At 45.9% G+C, this 14,820-nt stretch overlaps 1 protein-coding gene across 2 annotated transcripts in view; it reads right to left on the bottom strand.

Annotated features, from left to right (window-relative positions):
- The window catches only part of Uri1 (URI1 prefoldin like chaperone), a 57,098-nt gene extending 55,083 nt beyond the window's left edge, over positions 1–2,015 (bottom strand). The window contains exon 1 of one of the 2 annotated variants that reach the window (XM_048448812.3): positions 1,597–2,015. In XM_048448812.3, coding sequence (XP_048304769.3) covers positions 1,597–1,707 — 111 coding nt within the window. In that variant the 5' untranslated portion in view covers positions 1,708–2,015. The remainder of the gene's footprint in view (positions 1–1,596) is intronic. The other variant, XM_085695671.2, reaches the window with a different exon arrangement.
- Between the last annotated feature and the right edge of the window lie 12,805 nt (positions 2,016–14,820).

Below are 14,820 nucleotides of genomic sequence, written 5' to 3'. Positions count from 1 at the left end.
CAAGTTCAAAACCTAACAGCTGCATTATATATTAGGGAAAAATGGAAAGTCTAATGCAAAACAAAAGAAAAAAAGGAAGCCAACAAAGCCTACAATTTAACAGGTGGTTTCCAAGCCAAGAGGGATTTCTTGGGATATATGAAATCCTTCGTGTAGTTAACCTCAGTATATCGTAATCACGTTTTATAGACATTTACATAGGTCTATTCATTAAGAAATGTTTGGGCTTCACAGAAAAACTTCAAGCTTAGATGGGGGAGGAGCTCACGAGGCCCCACCCCTAACTGAAGAACTACCGACAGACAGCAGCTAGAATGCAGCCCGTCCTCCAGTGGATGGTCCTACCCATGCACATATGAGAAGCACTAGCTGGACTGCGTTATTAAAAAAAACTAAAAAAAAAAAAAAAGCAACAAAAGAGGCATGAGTTTTGGAAGGGGGTTGTGTTGCAGGAAATTCTAAGTTGGAGGCAGGAAACAGATTGTATATACATGTACGAAATCCTCAAGGAATAATTTACAAATAAGTAACATGAATAAAGTTTACAAATAAAAATATTTAAACATAAAAAATGGAGCTTCTCAAATTTTGATGGTTTTGATGCAACTTCCTAAACCTTAATAATACATTGATATCTCTTAATACGATATGGGACGTTTTAAGCAAATTAAATGCCGCTTTTCAAAGAACTTCAAGGCACTTCAGGAGAGGGAATCAAACTTGAAAAACTACCCACAGGACTTTGTTTTGGGAGAGGTGGTTTTTTTCAAGACAGGGTTTCTCTGTAGCTTTGGAGCCTGTCCTGGAACTAGCTCTTGTAGACCAAGCTGACCTCGAACTCAGAGATTCGCCTGCCTCTGCCTCCCAAGTGCTGGGATTAAAGGTGTGCGCCACCACCGCCAGGTCCACAGGACATTTTCACACTGAACAATTAAGTCTTAACTCGAGCCCACTTCCTTACACAAAAATCCCATCGGAGGTGGAAAGCATTTTCCTCTCCTCCGGTAGTTTTAAAAAAAAAAAAAAAAAAAGGCCTCGTTACTATATGCTTGAAGTTAAAATTTAACAGAAAGGCCTCTCTCTTTTCGACTACTAAACCCCAAAGCTGGAAATGCACAGGAAGTGCATCATCACCAACGTAGTCAAACTTGGACGCTCAAATGAGAATGGTGTGTCTGTGCGTGCGCGAGCACGTGTTTGTATGTGTGTATGTGTGTGTGTGTGTGTATTTCTGCAACATTCAAGCAATAGAGCTAAGAGGTAAAAGGAGTGACCACTCTATTTACAGTGCAATCCCCCCACCAAGAAATGGAAGTCCCCACGCTCTCGAGCTGCATTTAGCTTTAACACTTGCTCTCACTACGGGGTCAACAGACTGCCTCATCCCCTGCATCCTCGGTAATCCCCACGCACCCCTCTTGGTGAAAGTCAAAGGGCTCCAGACAAAAGACAACAAATGCACGTGACAAAAGTTTCTCCCCCTGGCTCCCCGCAGGCCCGAGGCTGCGCAGCTCCCGCGTGGCCGCCTTAGAGGCTGCCTCCGTCGCAGGCGTAGGCGGAAGCTGGCCAGGACGGAAACCTAGCGCGGCCTGTTACCTTTTCCTGCTCCTCGCGGAGCCGCGCCACCTCTGGGGCGCGCAGCGGCGCGGCGGCCGAGGCCTCGGAAAGGGACTGGGGCTCTGGCTCCGGCTCGGGCGGGGGTTCCATGCCCGGCGCCGCGGCCTCAGCGAGGCGAACAAGTCCTAAACAAGTGTTTATACAGACGGCGTGGCCGGCGGCTGCCCAGCGCCCGCGCGCTCGCCCTCATGCACCGTGCGCCGCGCTCTAAAGAGGCCGCGCTCGCTTTCGCCGCTGCCCCGGGGGCCGCTGCTCGCGTCCGGGCTACCCGAGGCCTCATCTCACACGCGCATGCCGCCGCCTCTGCCGCCGCCGCCGCCTCGGAGCAGCAGGCCCTACACCAAGAGCGCCACGCTCTTCTCCCGCAGTAGGGCCCAGCCAAGCGTCCCGCAGCAGCCGCGCCTCCTCCGCGCCTCCGCGCACGCTCCGCCCCTCGCCCCGCCCGCGCAGCACGCCGGGAATCTCTCAGGCCCCGCCCTGCGGGGGCGGAGCTATAATGGGGGCGGGTCAGTTGGGCGGGGCTGAAGCTGAGCGGCTCAGGAAGCACGCTCAGCATTGAGGAGCGGGGCGGACGAATTGCGAGTCCCTGCTCACTCAGTGCAGCCTGTGGTGGTAGGAACTTAATTCGTGCACTGAGGCTGTTTCATAAACTCATTTAATTTTATCGAATTCAACTCTTTCCCATGCCTTTTTAATGAGCTAATGTGTTTTAATGAGCATAAATGCATAATATGCAACTGTATTTTGCGTATGTATTAATTACCGCACACATTACAATTTTTCCTTATATATATTAAGCTGTTATATTAATATTACTATGTTACTACGTTTGCACCGTTTAACACATTTTTCAAAGGTAGCTGCGGCTCTGTCCCACGTATTTTACGGTTCTGGTTTTGTTTTGTTTAGCTGTGTGGACAAAACACAAGACTTTGGACTTGCTAGACAAGCACTCTACCAACTGAGCTAAATACCCTTCCCTGTTCCTCTTACTGTTTTAAAACGAGTGGGTTGGGGGTGATGGTGCAAGCCTTTAATCCTCAGCACGCAGAAGGCAGAGGCAGGTGGATATCTGTGTGTTTGAAGCCAGTCTGGTCCACATAATAAGTTCCAGGCCAGCCAGAGCTATACAGTGAATCCCTGTCTGAAAAACAAATAAGTCTCTTAGACCCTCTTTCTCCTCCAGTGTGGCCTCTGTTTATGGTAGTCCTCTGTTCGACCTTACTAAGTAGAACCGGCCAAGGTGTCCTAAGTCTACCCCAAATCCTGACTATAGGCCCCACTACTGTTCATTTAGTATTGTTATATAGAAATAGACAGACTGGTAGGCACCTGCAGAATTAGGCCCTCTTGTGTCCCAGCTCCCAAGTCCACATCCACCTTTTTTTCATTTGCAGCAAAGAAGGAAAAGCAGGGACAACTTGGGGAAGGTGGCAAACTGGAATTCCTCCCTCCCTGCAGACGCAACCACTTCTGAAACACAGTCAGGATCCAAACACTCTTCATGCCCCCTGCCATCAGCAGCATCCCTCAGCCTCAGCGACCTCAGGAGCGGCTGCTCTGGTGCTCTGCTCTGAATATGAACTGACCCCCTGTGTATGTTTCAGTACTTGATCCCCAACTCCAAGACTGTTGAAAATGTAGGATGTAGAACCTAAGTGGAGGAAGTGGATGAATGGGGGTGAGTCTTTGTGGGTATCCCATCTCTGGTCACTTCCCTCACTCTCTACTTCTTGTTTAGCTGCGGAGTAAACAGAGACAGACAGACCATGCCTCTCTGCCATAACTGACTGAACCCTCTGAAACAACATTCCATACAGAAAATGATCTATGATAACTTTAGTTTTTTGAGTGAGTTTATTAAGCATGTATCAAGCAAAAGCACAAGAGCAAATAGCAAGAGGCAGATAGATTACAAAATACCAAATCAGGCCCTTAAAACATCCGGCAGAACAAATTAGAATAACCAGACTGGGAAAGCAAGCAAAAATAAAAGAAGTGGCAAGCAGCAGATACATAATATCCTCCAGAAAGCCTGGGGAAGTCCTGCTGAGTCGATCAGTCAGACTCGAGTTCAGCTGGGATGTGTGCAGTTAGAGCAGAGGGTTCTCGCCATGGACCAGACTCCCACTTCTCACCCCACCGCAGGCATTTTAGATCACAGGAGAAATGATAGAAATAACAGTTAGAAATGGATCACCCTCCATCTGTTCTCAAGGGGGCAATTTAGCTGTGTGGTCTCCTTCCTCCCTGTCCCAGAAGCATGAGGCCAGCTGCCCCAGGAAAGTGTATCCTAAAACAAGGGAGAATGCCGGGCTGTGGTGGCGCACGCCTTTAATCCCGGCACTGGCAGCCCGATCTCTGTGAGTTCGAGGCCAGCCTGGTCTACAAGAGCTAGTTCCAGGCATCAAAAACTACAGAGAAACCCTGTCTTGAAAAATCTTAAAAAAAAAAAAAAGACAAGTGAGATAAACCTGATTGAATCTCATATCTGAATATGAGAGAAGGGAAGTCTGTCTTGCTCTCAGAGTCAGCTCTTGACGAGTGCAAACAGCACATGGCGGCTTATATGGTGGTCCAAAACCACTTATATGGTGGGCCAAAACAAATGTTCTCTCCCTTAGGTTGTTCCTACCATGTCAGTCAGCGACTGTCCACTCTCCACTCCTCTTGGTTGTGGTCAGCCCCAGATCACATAGGACTGACCCAGCCCTAGCTCCAGTCTAAAGGCAATGAATTGGGATTCAAAGTGGTTGGCTCTAAACAGGGAGAGTCACACTATGCAAATACAGCTTCTTTGGATACTTCTAAGCAAGCGTCCCCTCATCCTCTCAATGCTTCCCTGAGGAATCCAACCATTGGTCCAGAAGTAGCAGAAGTAGACGGCAAGTAGCCATGTGTGTTTTAGGCAGCTCTTCTTGGTGGGGAAGACATGACAGTGTTCATAGTGTCGGGAGCTCGGATCGGGGTCATCACATCTCCACGGACAGGAAACACCAAAGGAATTCTGCCTCTCGACTGGCTTCATGTTTTCTCCTTTTCATTCAGTCTAGAACCCCAATCCACAGGATGGTGCCAACCACACTTAGCACAGATCTCACATTAAACCTCTCTGGCAACTTCCTGAAACATCCACTTGGAAATGGGGATCCCTGGAGACTAGAAAGATGCCGCCGAGGTTCAGAGCACTTGCTGCTCTTTCAGAGGACTGGATTTCAGCTTCTAGTATGCACTTCGGATCCTCCAGTTCTAGGGTCACCCTCTTCGGGCCTCCATGGGTGCCTGCACTCACACGCACGTAACCCCCACACAGAACACAGACACATCATACATGCACACATAAAAAAAACTAAAGCAGGGCTGAAGAGAAGGCTCAGTGGCTAAGAGTGAGCAATACTGCAGTGGTAATTATTTGCATTTTGATAAATAAATCTTGCCTGAAGACCAGAGGCAAAGCTAAGGCCACTGGATGTCAGGCAATGGCGACACACACCTTTAATCCCGGTCCTAGGGAGTCACATGCCTTTAATCCTAGCACTAGAGGGAATGAATATAAAATTGGAGGAAAGAGAGACTTAATCTGCTTAATCTACTGTCACCTAGCCTTGTTAGAGGTAAGACTTCTCTAGTGGTTTGGTCACATTGCTTTTCTGGTTTTCAGGTTGAACTCCAATATATGCCTCTGGGTTTTTATTATTTGTGCTACATAATACTCTTCCAGAGGACCCAAATTCAGTCCCTAGCACCCAAAAAATATTTCTAAAAAAATGAGGATCCCAAAGGTAGTCTAGTTGACACAGCACATCTTTGATCCTTGTTCCCAGGTAGAGGAAGGATCAGTTTACTCTCTCTTCTAACAGGCAGTGCTTCCTCTTGCCCCTTGGACAGCGGAGATCCTGACTCACGCTGAATTGCCTTCCTGGTTCTCAGGCCTGAAGTGGCCCATTTGGAGACTGTTCAGCCTCCATTCATAATTTTATAAGTTACTTTGCAGCCTTAGGAAGAAAGGGCTGATTTGGCCTCCTGGTTTCAAGGGTCTTTCAGTCCATCATTATGAGAACTACACAGAGGCAAGCCACGGTGGTGGAAGCAAGTGGCTACTCCATCCTGGTAGAGAAGGAACCTGAAGCTTCGGCCAGAGCTTGGAATGGGTATCATCTTCAAACACCAACTCCTAGTGACATGCTTCTACCAGCTAGGCTCCACTTCCTAAAAACTCCAGGCCCTTCAAAATACAACTACCAACTAGGGACCACGCTATGAGACCATGAGCCTGTGGGAGACATTTCTAAAGACAAACCTTAACTGCCTGAGCCAGTTCCCATTGTATATCCCGATCCTGTATCCATTTCCATGTCTCTAGGTAAGACCCATCGGTCCCACTGTCTTCCTGGAGAATCTTCTACAATGGCTAAAGTTAAAACCCTCACAGCTCATATAGTACTAACAGGGCTGAGTGCCCGCTCACCAAGGCACAAGCTGGAGCCCTCTCCGGATCATGACTTCCTGGGAAGAAAGTTACGTGAGCTTGAAAGAAGAGTTCCGAGAAGCTGGCAAACAGGGTCATGGTGGGGGAAAAGAATGTGGAAAGCGCTGCCATCTGTGACATACAAGAGGAGCCTTGAGTTCCAGAAATATGAAAATTCCAACGTTTGGGCATTAGTGGGCACATGCGATCAGGCATTGCACACTGTCCCTAGGGTGGGAGACATCTCTAAATCTCATCCCGTCTCCTTCACCCCCAGCTCTGTGAAGTAGGAGAGAGATCGTGTAGTTTGTGGATAAGAGCTGTAGATTGCTCCCTCAACTCCATTTGCTCCACCCTCACCCCTTCTCCCCAGTGCTAGGCAGGGTAATGTTATTGACCCAATAATGTGCATGCTTATGAAAATTCAGACATAATTGATTCCATTTGTGTAACAATTCCATTCTAGGTCTAGGTAAGATATAGGGTGGGATCTGGGTGCTGCTTTGTGTTCCTGCATGAGTCAGCTGTTGCTGCATAACAAAACATTCAAAGCTCAATGTTATAAAAGAACAGTAATGCATCATTCTTCATGATTTTAGAAGTGTGCTGCAGTCCTGATGGAGACTATCTGGGGCAGCTCCACAGGTCTCATCCCCTCCTTAGGACCAGCTGGGTTATTCTTCTCTTGAAGACAGTACTTTGCAAGCAGATGTACAAGTCTCTTAAATCAGCACACTGCCATTTCAGCCTTCTTCCGCCTCGTGGCAGCTCAGCATCAGAGTAAGAGGTGTGTGTCAAACGGCATTGATAACAAAAAATCAGAATGAATGGGCCAGGAATGCAGTTTACTTCCCAAGGGTAAACAGAGGTGAGAGCAGGAACTACAGAATAGATTTATCCGAGCTGGGCTGCCAGGACAAGTCAAGGCTGCGTGGGAATTTTAGGAGAGGAGCCAGACCTAGGAAAGCAGGCTCAACAGGAACCAGAGGCCAGAGAGGCAAGGAGACACCAAGTTGGCTGGCTGAAAGTGGCCTGGAGCAAGCTGGCAGAGAGCAGGGTTCCAGCCCTTTCTCCTTGTGCCAAGAAAGAGCTATGACAGAGAACTCAGGGGCTGGTGCAGATCCGTTCCAAACCCAGCACAATTTTAGGCATACCTGTTTGTAAAATAGTACATCTTGAATTTCAACCATTCATATTACAACTTCACTAGGAAATTTCAGAGAAAGGGAACTGTACCCTCTTGCCACCTGCATTAATATTTCCTTGATATTTTTGTTTCAATCAATGCATGTAATCTTAGCCATAATATTCATGAAGCCATGGTCTTGGGTGTTATGGTTTTTTTTCCTCTAATGCCACAGTAAAATGAGCACATTTATGATAAAAAAAATTTCTATTGTTGAAGAAAGAAAGCAAACTGGAGTAGTATGTTTGCAGTACAAGGCCGTGTATGTAGAGATCACAGTCAAGCAAAACCATCCCCTATGTCTGGTGTCAATTTAAAAAGACTTACATCCAAGATTCTGTATACAGGGAAGGGGGAGTGGAAATGTGATTGGCACTGAAGGTCATTAGCTAGGAAGGTGAGAACTCACATATTAAACCACAGGTATGAAGCAAAGAGGGAAAACTGGAAGTAAGCAAAGCATTTTTTTAAAGATTTATTTATTTATTATGTATACAACATTCCTTCCATGTATGCTTGCATGCCAGAAAAGGGCACCAGATCTCATTATAGATGGCTGTGAACCACCGTGTAGTTGCTGGGAATTGAACTCACAACCTCTGGAAGAACAGACAGTGCTCTTAACCTCTGAGCCATCTCTCCAGCCCTGCAAAGCATTTTTACTTTCAAAAGCCCGTCCCCAGTGACATACTCCAACATGACCACACCTCCTAAACCTCTCCCAAAACAGTGCTACCAACTAGGAGCCGAATGTTCAGACATCTGAGCCTATGGCGGACATTTTCATTCAAACTACTACAACCTCCCACAGTCAGCGTCAGGGCCTCCTTCTGAATGGCAGATTCTTGGACCGACCTGGTCCCTCATTCTCTTCTCAGAAGTTGTTTATGAAGAAGAGAATGAGCAAAATCTAGACTCACATAGGTATTAGGTATTTATCTGGGAAGAGGTGTTTCTAGAATGATTTCATGTAGTCACAGTCCCTGATACTGCACCAAAACTCAATAAATAATCCTTTCTTAAAAGAACCACTTCTTAAGGGTGTAGAATCTGAGACTATACGGCCCTTCACACCCTGATTAAGCTTCATCTACCCACCTTGCACTACAAAGTGGGCTTCAACTCTTCATCTTTTTTTAATCAGTGTGGTGGTTTGGATGAGGATGGTCGCCCTAAGCTCATATTTGAATGCTAGATGATGACACCATTTGGGGAAGGATTAGAAAGTAGGGTCTTGTTGTAAGTGTGTCCCTGGGGGTGGGCTTTGATGTTTTAAAAGGTCGCACCAAGCCCCCAGTCTCTGTTTCTCTGTCTGTCGCTCCCTCCCTCCCTCCCTCCCTCTCTTCCTCCTTCTCTCCCTTCCTCTTTCCTTCTCTCTACCTCCAGCTTGTGGATCCTATGCAAGCTCTCAGCTGCTGATCCAGTGTCCTGCCTGCCTGCCTGCTGCCTGCCGCCATGCTCCCCACCATGAATGACAGACACGGACTGACCCTCTGAAACTGTAAGCAAGCCCCCAATTAAATGTCTTCCTCTTTAAATTGCCTTGGTCATGGTGTCTCTTTGTGGCAATAGAAAAAGTAATTAAGAGACCCAATATGCCAATCTCTGGCTTTCAATGAGTGTGCTTGGATTCTTTATACCTTACATCAACTTGGAGCTGTGACCAAAATGTCAGATAGAAGCAACGTAAGGGAGGTTGGGTTGATTTGGGTCTGTCCCAGAAGTTTCAATCCACGGTCACTTGGTATCACACACTTGGGGGAAACACTACAGAGGCAGTAGTATGTGGCAGAGGGAGCTGTTCACTTCACGATGATCATCGGGAAGCAGAGGACAAGACAGGAAGGGACAGGGGTGGTGTACTGCCAGCCAACAACTCATGCATCTCCAGTGACCCAGTTCCTCTGGTTGGGTCCCACCACCCAAGTTTTCAGAACCTCCCAAAATAGAACTACCATGCAAGGGCCAAGCATGAGCCTGTTCATATCCTAATCATAACACACTTAGTACAAATATTCAGTGATCAGCTTTAAATCCATCATCCAATTGACTCTTTTCCATTTGTTTCAGTGTTTGGTTCTATTATGTTTTGATTGCCCTAAGTTGTTTTGTTGGATTTTTTTTGCTTATTTCCTTAATTTACTTTAATTTATTATCACCTTATCATTTATTCCTTTTCTTAAAGGTTTGCAGGGTCGGGCGGTGGTGGCACACGCCTTTAATCCCAGCACTCGGGAGGCAGAGGCAGGTGGACCTCTATGAGTTCGATGCCAGCCTGGTCTACAAGAGCTAGTTTCAGGACGGGCTCTAAAATTACAGTGAAACCCTGTCTCAAAAAAAACAAAACAAAAAAAAAAAAAACAAAAAACAAAAAAAGGTTTGCAGGATTTGTCTGTTTGTTCTCTTTGTTTTTGTCTAGACAAGGTCTAACTCTTTTACCCTGGCTGTCCTTGAACTCACTATGTAGACCAGGCTAAAACTGTGCTAAACTTCACAGCAATCTGCCTGCCTTGTGCCTCCCAAATGCTGGAATAAAAGCCTGAGTCACCACACCTGGCCTTCTGTGATGGTTTGCATTATAAACGTACACAATAGGCTCGTATACTTGAGTATTTAGTGGCACACTTTGGAGAGGCTAAGGAAGCTTTAGGGGGTGCTGTCTTCCTAGAGCAGTGGTTCTCAGCCTTCCTAATGCTGCAACCCTTTAATACCGTTCCTCATGCTGTGGTGACCCCCAACCACAAAATTATTTCATTGCTACTTCATAACTGTAATTTTGGTACCATCATGAGTTGCAATGGAAATATGTGATGTGCGACCCTGGGGTTGAGAACCACTGTCTTAGAGGAAGTAGTTGAAGTGGTTGCTAGGAGAGGGTTTTGAGTGTTTATAGTCCCACCCCACTTCCAGTTCACTCTCTCTGCTTCAGTCTTGCAATTGAAGATGTGATCTCTCAGCGTCCTTCTCTGGCCACATGCTGCCATGCTTCCCTCACTGTGACTGGCTCTTATGCCTCCAGAACTGTGAGCCAAGTAAACCCTTCCTTCTGGGAGTTGCACTGATCATGGTGTCTTACCACAGCAGTGAAAAGTAACTAAGACAGGCTCGTGAGGATATTTCTAATCAATTACAGTCTGTCCTCAAATAATACTGTATCATCATTCCACTGGAATGTGAAATTCTTAAAGCAGTGTGCTCTGAATTTCTCCTGCCCATATTCTATACCACCATATATCTATTTAATAACTATTGTTACCATACATTTTACAGTAATACTAAACTCTAAACTCTCAGTAAATAGCCATTATTATTTAACTAGAAGTAGTCAGGTATTATCTAAGAGATTATAAATAAGAAAAAATTCTTCTAAGTAAACCTTCCACTTTGCTTTTCTTATGAATACCTATTTCCTGGTATAAAGCTAAGATTCTGTTAGGTGGAACTGCCTAACATTAAATATGTGTTACTGGTGTAGGAGGGTCTTCTGTCTATGTGTTACTTTCATTGGTTGAATAAAGTGGCTGCTTGGCCTTTTAATAGGGCATAAAATTAGGTGGGTGGAGTAGACAGAACAGAATGCTGGGAAGAAGGGAAGTGTGGCAGATGCCATGGCTCTTCTCTCCAAGACTGACACTGGTTAGACTCATCCCAGTAAGTCACAGTCAAGTGGTGATACAGATTATTAGAAATGGGTTAAACTAATATGTGAGAGTTAGCCAATAAGAGGCTAAAGCTAATGGGCCAGGCAGTAATTTAATTAATACAGATCTCTGTGTGATTATTTTGGGCATAAACTAGCCGGGAGCCAGGTGGCCAGAACACAGCCCGCCTCCGCTCCCCATTGCTACATATTACCTTTCCACACCAGTACTCAGACACCACCCTGTTCCATTCTGACATTCTGGGAGAGCAGTATGTATTCCTAACCACTGAAACATCTCTCTGGTCCCCGCTTACATGGCTTTTGAAACTGGATCTCACTGTGTGATGCAGACTGCCCAAGTAGACTTTGCTTTCTTCTTGCCTCAGCACCCAACGCTAAGATGAGAGGCATGAGCCACCACACCCAGCCGGATGGTGTTTTATGTGATCCTGCAAAAATGGCTCCTATGGTTGGGTTACGTTCCCAATAAATTCATGTATTAGCAACTTAATCCCCAAGTCCCCAGGTTAATGGTATTTGGAGGTGGGCCTTCAGGGGATAATCAAGATTAGATAAACTCATGAAGGTGGGGCCCCCATAACAGTATTAGTGGCTTCTCAGAAGAGAGTTGCAAGGATGCTTTTATTTTCTTTTCTAAATAAAACTTTAGCTTCTTGTGGAAAAAAGAGCTATAAGGAGGAGACAGAGGAAGAAGAGAAGAAGGGGTGCATTGTGTGAATTTTTCCCACGGAGACGCTGACAAATCCCTAATCACCCAAAGAGAGAGCCAAGGAAAAACACAAATAAGAATCCTATCAAAGCCCAACTTGGTGAACCAATGATTATATGATTGAGCTTACTTACAGGGGGATGGGTGAGGGGTTACTTACAGAAGCATGGGCAACTCAAAAGTAACCGCATCACCAAAAACCCCACTCCAGCATGGGTGATAGCTCACAAAAACTACAGATGGCATGACTGGTCAGTGTCCTCCAGGCAGCTCAGCCAACAGGGCAGCTCCACCCCTGCCATGTGACAGATGCTCTTCCTGGGGAACCATGAGCAAACATCTACTCGCCCCAGACAGGGAGCTGACAGCAGATGTATGGGATTTATTGGACTGGCTGCCTCACACCAGAACAGCTAAGAATCCAATGGCTCTTTAGCCCCAGACGCTGGGTGTGTCAGCAGCCCAAATCTGGTGATAAGAGTCCTGGAGCTCTCTGGTCTTCTGGTCTTCAGTCTGCCCTGGAATCTAGAAGAAGTTGGATTTCTTACCGACTACAGCAATAGGTTAGACGAACTTTCCCGCAAGAGTGGCAACCCAAATAAAAGTTTCGGTTCTGAGGAATTGCTAACACACCTTTTCTGTCTCCCTATGATGCCCTCTGCCATGTACTGACAACATTAAAGTCATCACTGGATGCCCACACCATACTCTTAGACTTCCCAGCCTCCAGAAACAAGAATTTAAATCATTCAGTCTCCGGCATTTTGAAATAGGAACAGAAACTGTTGACTGAGATTTCTGTCCTGCCCGGGGCCTGCAGCCCTTCAGTCCCGGAGAAACACACAGAGGTCTGCATTAATTATAAATTGTTTGGCTTATTAGCTCAGGCTTCTTTTTAACTCTTACATCCTACATTAACCCATAATTCTTGTCTGTATTAGCCACGTGGCTTGGTACCTTTTATCAGTAAGGCATTCTCATCTTGCTTCCTCTGTGTCTGGGTAAGAACTGCAGGCTGAGTCTTTCCTTTTCCCAGAATTCTTCTGTTCTCATTGTCCCATCTATACTTCCTGCCTGGTTGCCCCTTCTATACTTCCTGCCTGGCTACTGGCCAATCAGCAATTTGTTAAAGCAATATAACTAACAAATATTTACATGGTACAGACCACTGTCCCGCAACAAGAAACTAGACAAAGACAGTGGCTAGCTGATCCTTCATGCCTGGAACAGTATGGAACTGACTGCCTGGTCTCCCCTCATCTTTCTCATCATCAGTTACTAGCAATCCATTGTAACTCTCCTTGAGTCTGCAGTACCTCAGAGCTCCATGTTCCCATGCTAGTCATACTCAGGCTCTTACAAAAAAAAAAAAAAAGAAAAAGAAAAGAAAAAGTCTGTTATGTTTCTTACTTACATGGCAAGTTGGAGTCTCTCATGACTCACCAAAGGTAAAGTAGTGCCCTGTGCTATTCCTTTTTGGCGACACCTGGTCTTCAAGTTTTATATCATTTTGTTACCCTTCAGTTTCTATTCCTCATTAAGATCAAGACAAAGTTGATTTTATTATTATTATTATTATTATTAATGTATGCAGTGTTCTGCCTGCATGTATGCCTGTATGCCAGAAGAGGGCACCAGATCTCATCACAGATGGTTGTGAGTCACCATGTGGTTGCTGGGAATTGAACTCAGGACCTCTAGAAGAGCAGCCACTGCTCTTAACCTCTGAGCCGTCTCTCCAGCCCCGAGACAAGGTTAACTTTATAGCTTCCCTGTCTCTTCCTTGCTGTTAGGGTAAGAGAAGTGCATTAGTCATTTGGAAAATGAAAGTTTACTGAAGCTATGAAAAGCTTCCAAATGTTATTTTTATTGCATGGCATCAAAAAATGATAGCCCTGGACTGGAGAGATGGCTTAGTGGCTAAGAGTACGAGCTGTGCTTCCAGAGGACCCAGGTTCGAGTCCTAGTACCTACATGGCAGCTCACAACCATCCGTAACTCCAGTTCCAAGGAATGCGACACCACCTTCTGGCCTCCTCAAACACCAAGCATGCACATGGTGCCCAGACACACACGCAGACAAAACACTTCTGTGCATAAAACCCAAAATAAAGATAAATTGAAAAAAAAATTATTTTAATCACATTCTTTCACGTCACTGCTAATGTTTAGCATCATCAGAAAAGTCTTTAAATATTGAGAGTCTGTCAAGCTTATAGTGGCAGATTAAAGGGTCCCCTACAGTGTAATGCAGGAGAGCTTGCTTTCTGTTGCCGGTGACAGCCACTGGCAGTTGTTCTCCCGGGAGTGACAGGCTCATTTTGTTCATTTTAAAGAAAATGTCTGTTAAACACCTGCGATGATTAATCTTGTTTGCTGACCTGCCTGGCTTTCGATTCATGTAGGAGATGGTAAGTCACACCTCAAGAGGAGGAACCGTAGAGAGAAAACACACCTTGAATGGGGGTGGCACCATCCCCTGGGCTGGAGGCCCAGAGAAAATGAAAAGAATGTTTCAGTTTGATCATCTGCCTCTGTGATAAACACCGTGAGCAAAGGCAGCTTGAAGAAGGAAACGGTTTATTTCACTTAATAGCACTCCATCCGTGAGAGAATTCATGGTAGGAACTCTGTGAAGGAACTCTGCTTACTGGCTCTGGCTCCCTCACTGGCTTCTGTGCATCTAGTTTTCTTATACAGTCGGGCCCAGCTGCCTAGGGAAGTTCCGCCCACAGTGGCCTGAGCCCTCCCAAAACAATCAAAGTCGAGAGGATCTCTTACAGACACGGCCACAAACCAGTTTGATCTGGATTATCCTTCACTTGAAGTTCCCTCTTTCTGGATGATTCTTGGTTGTATCAAGGTGATTATAAAACCTAACCAGGACAAGGAAGAAAAGAAAGGGAGACACCAGCATTCTGTGAGGTGTTTTCTCACAGCAACAACGGAAGGACAGTATGTGCACTTGAATGAGCACAGTTCAGGTCTATCAAGTAAAAACAGGGGAGAGGGGGGGCTAGCAAGACAGTTCAGTAGTTAAGGATACATGTTTCTCTTGCAGAGGATGCCGGTTCCGTTCCCAGTGCCTACATGGTGGCTCACAACCATCTACCACTCCAGTTCCAGAGGACCTGACACTCTCTTCTGACCTTTCTGGCCATTAGGCATCCAGGTTT

This window comes from Myodes glareolus, chromosome 1, assembly GCF_982192425.1.
Source record: "Myodes glareolus chromosome 1, mMyoGla1.1, whole genome shotgun sequence".
Taxonomy (NCBI): Eukaryota; Metazoa; Chordata; class Mammalia; order Rodentia; family Cricetidae; genus Myodes; species Myodes glareolus.
Note: the sequence above shows the minus strand (reverse complement) of the source record. Positions and strands in the feature narration are given on the sequence as shown.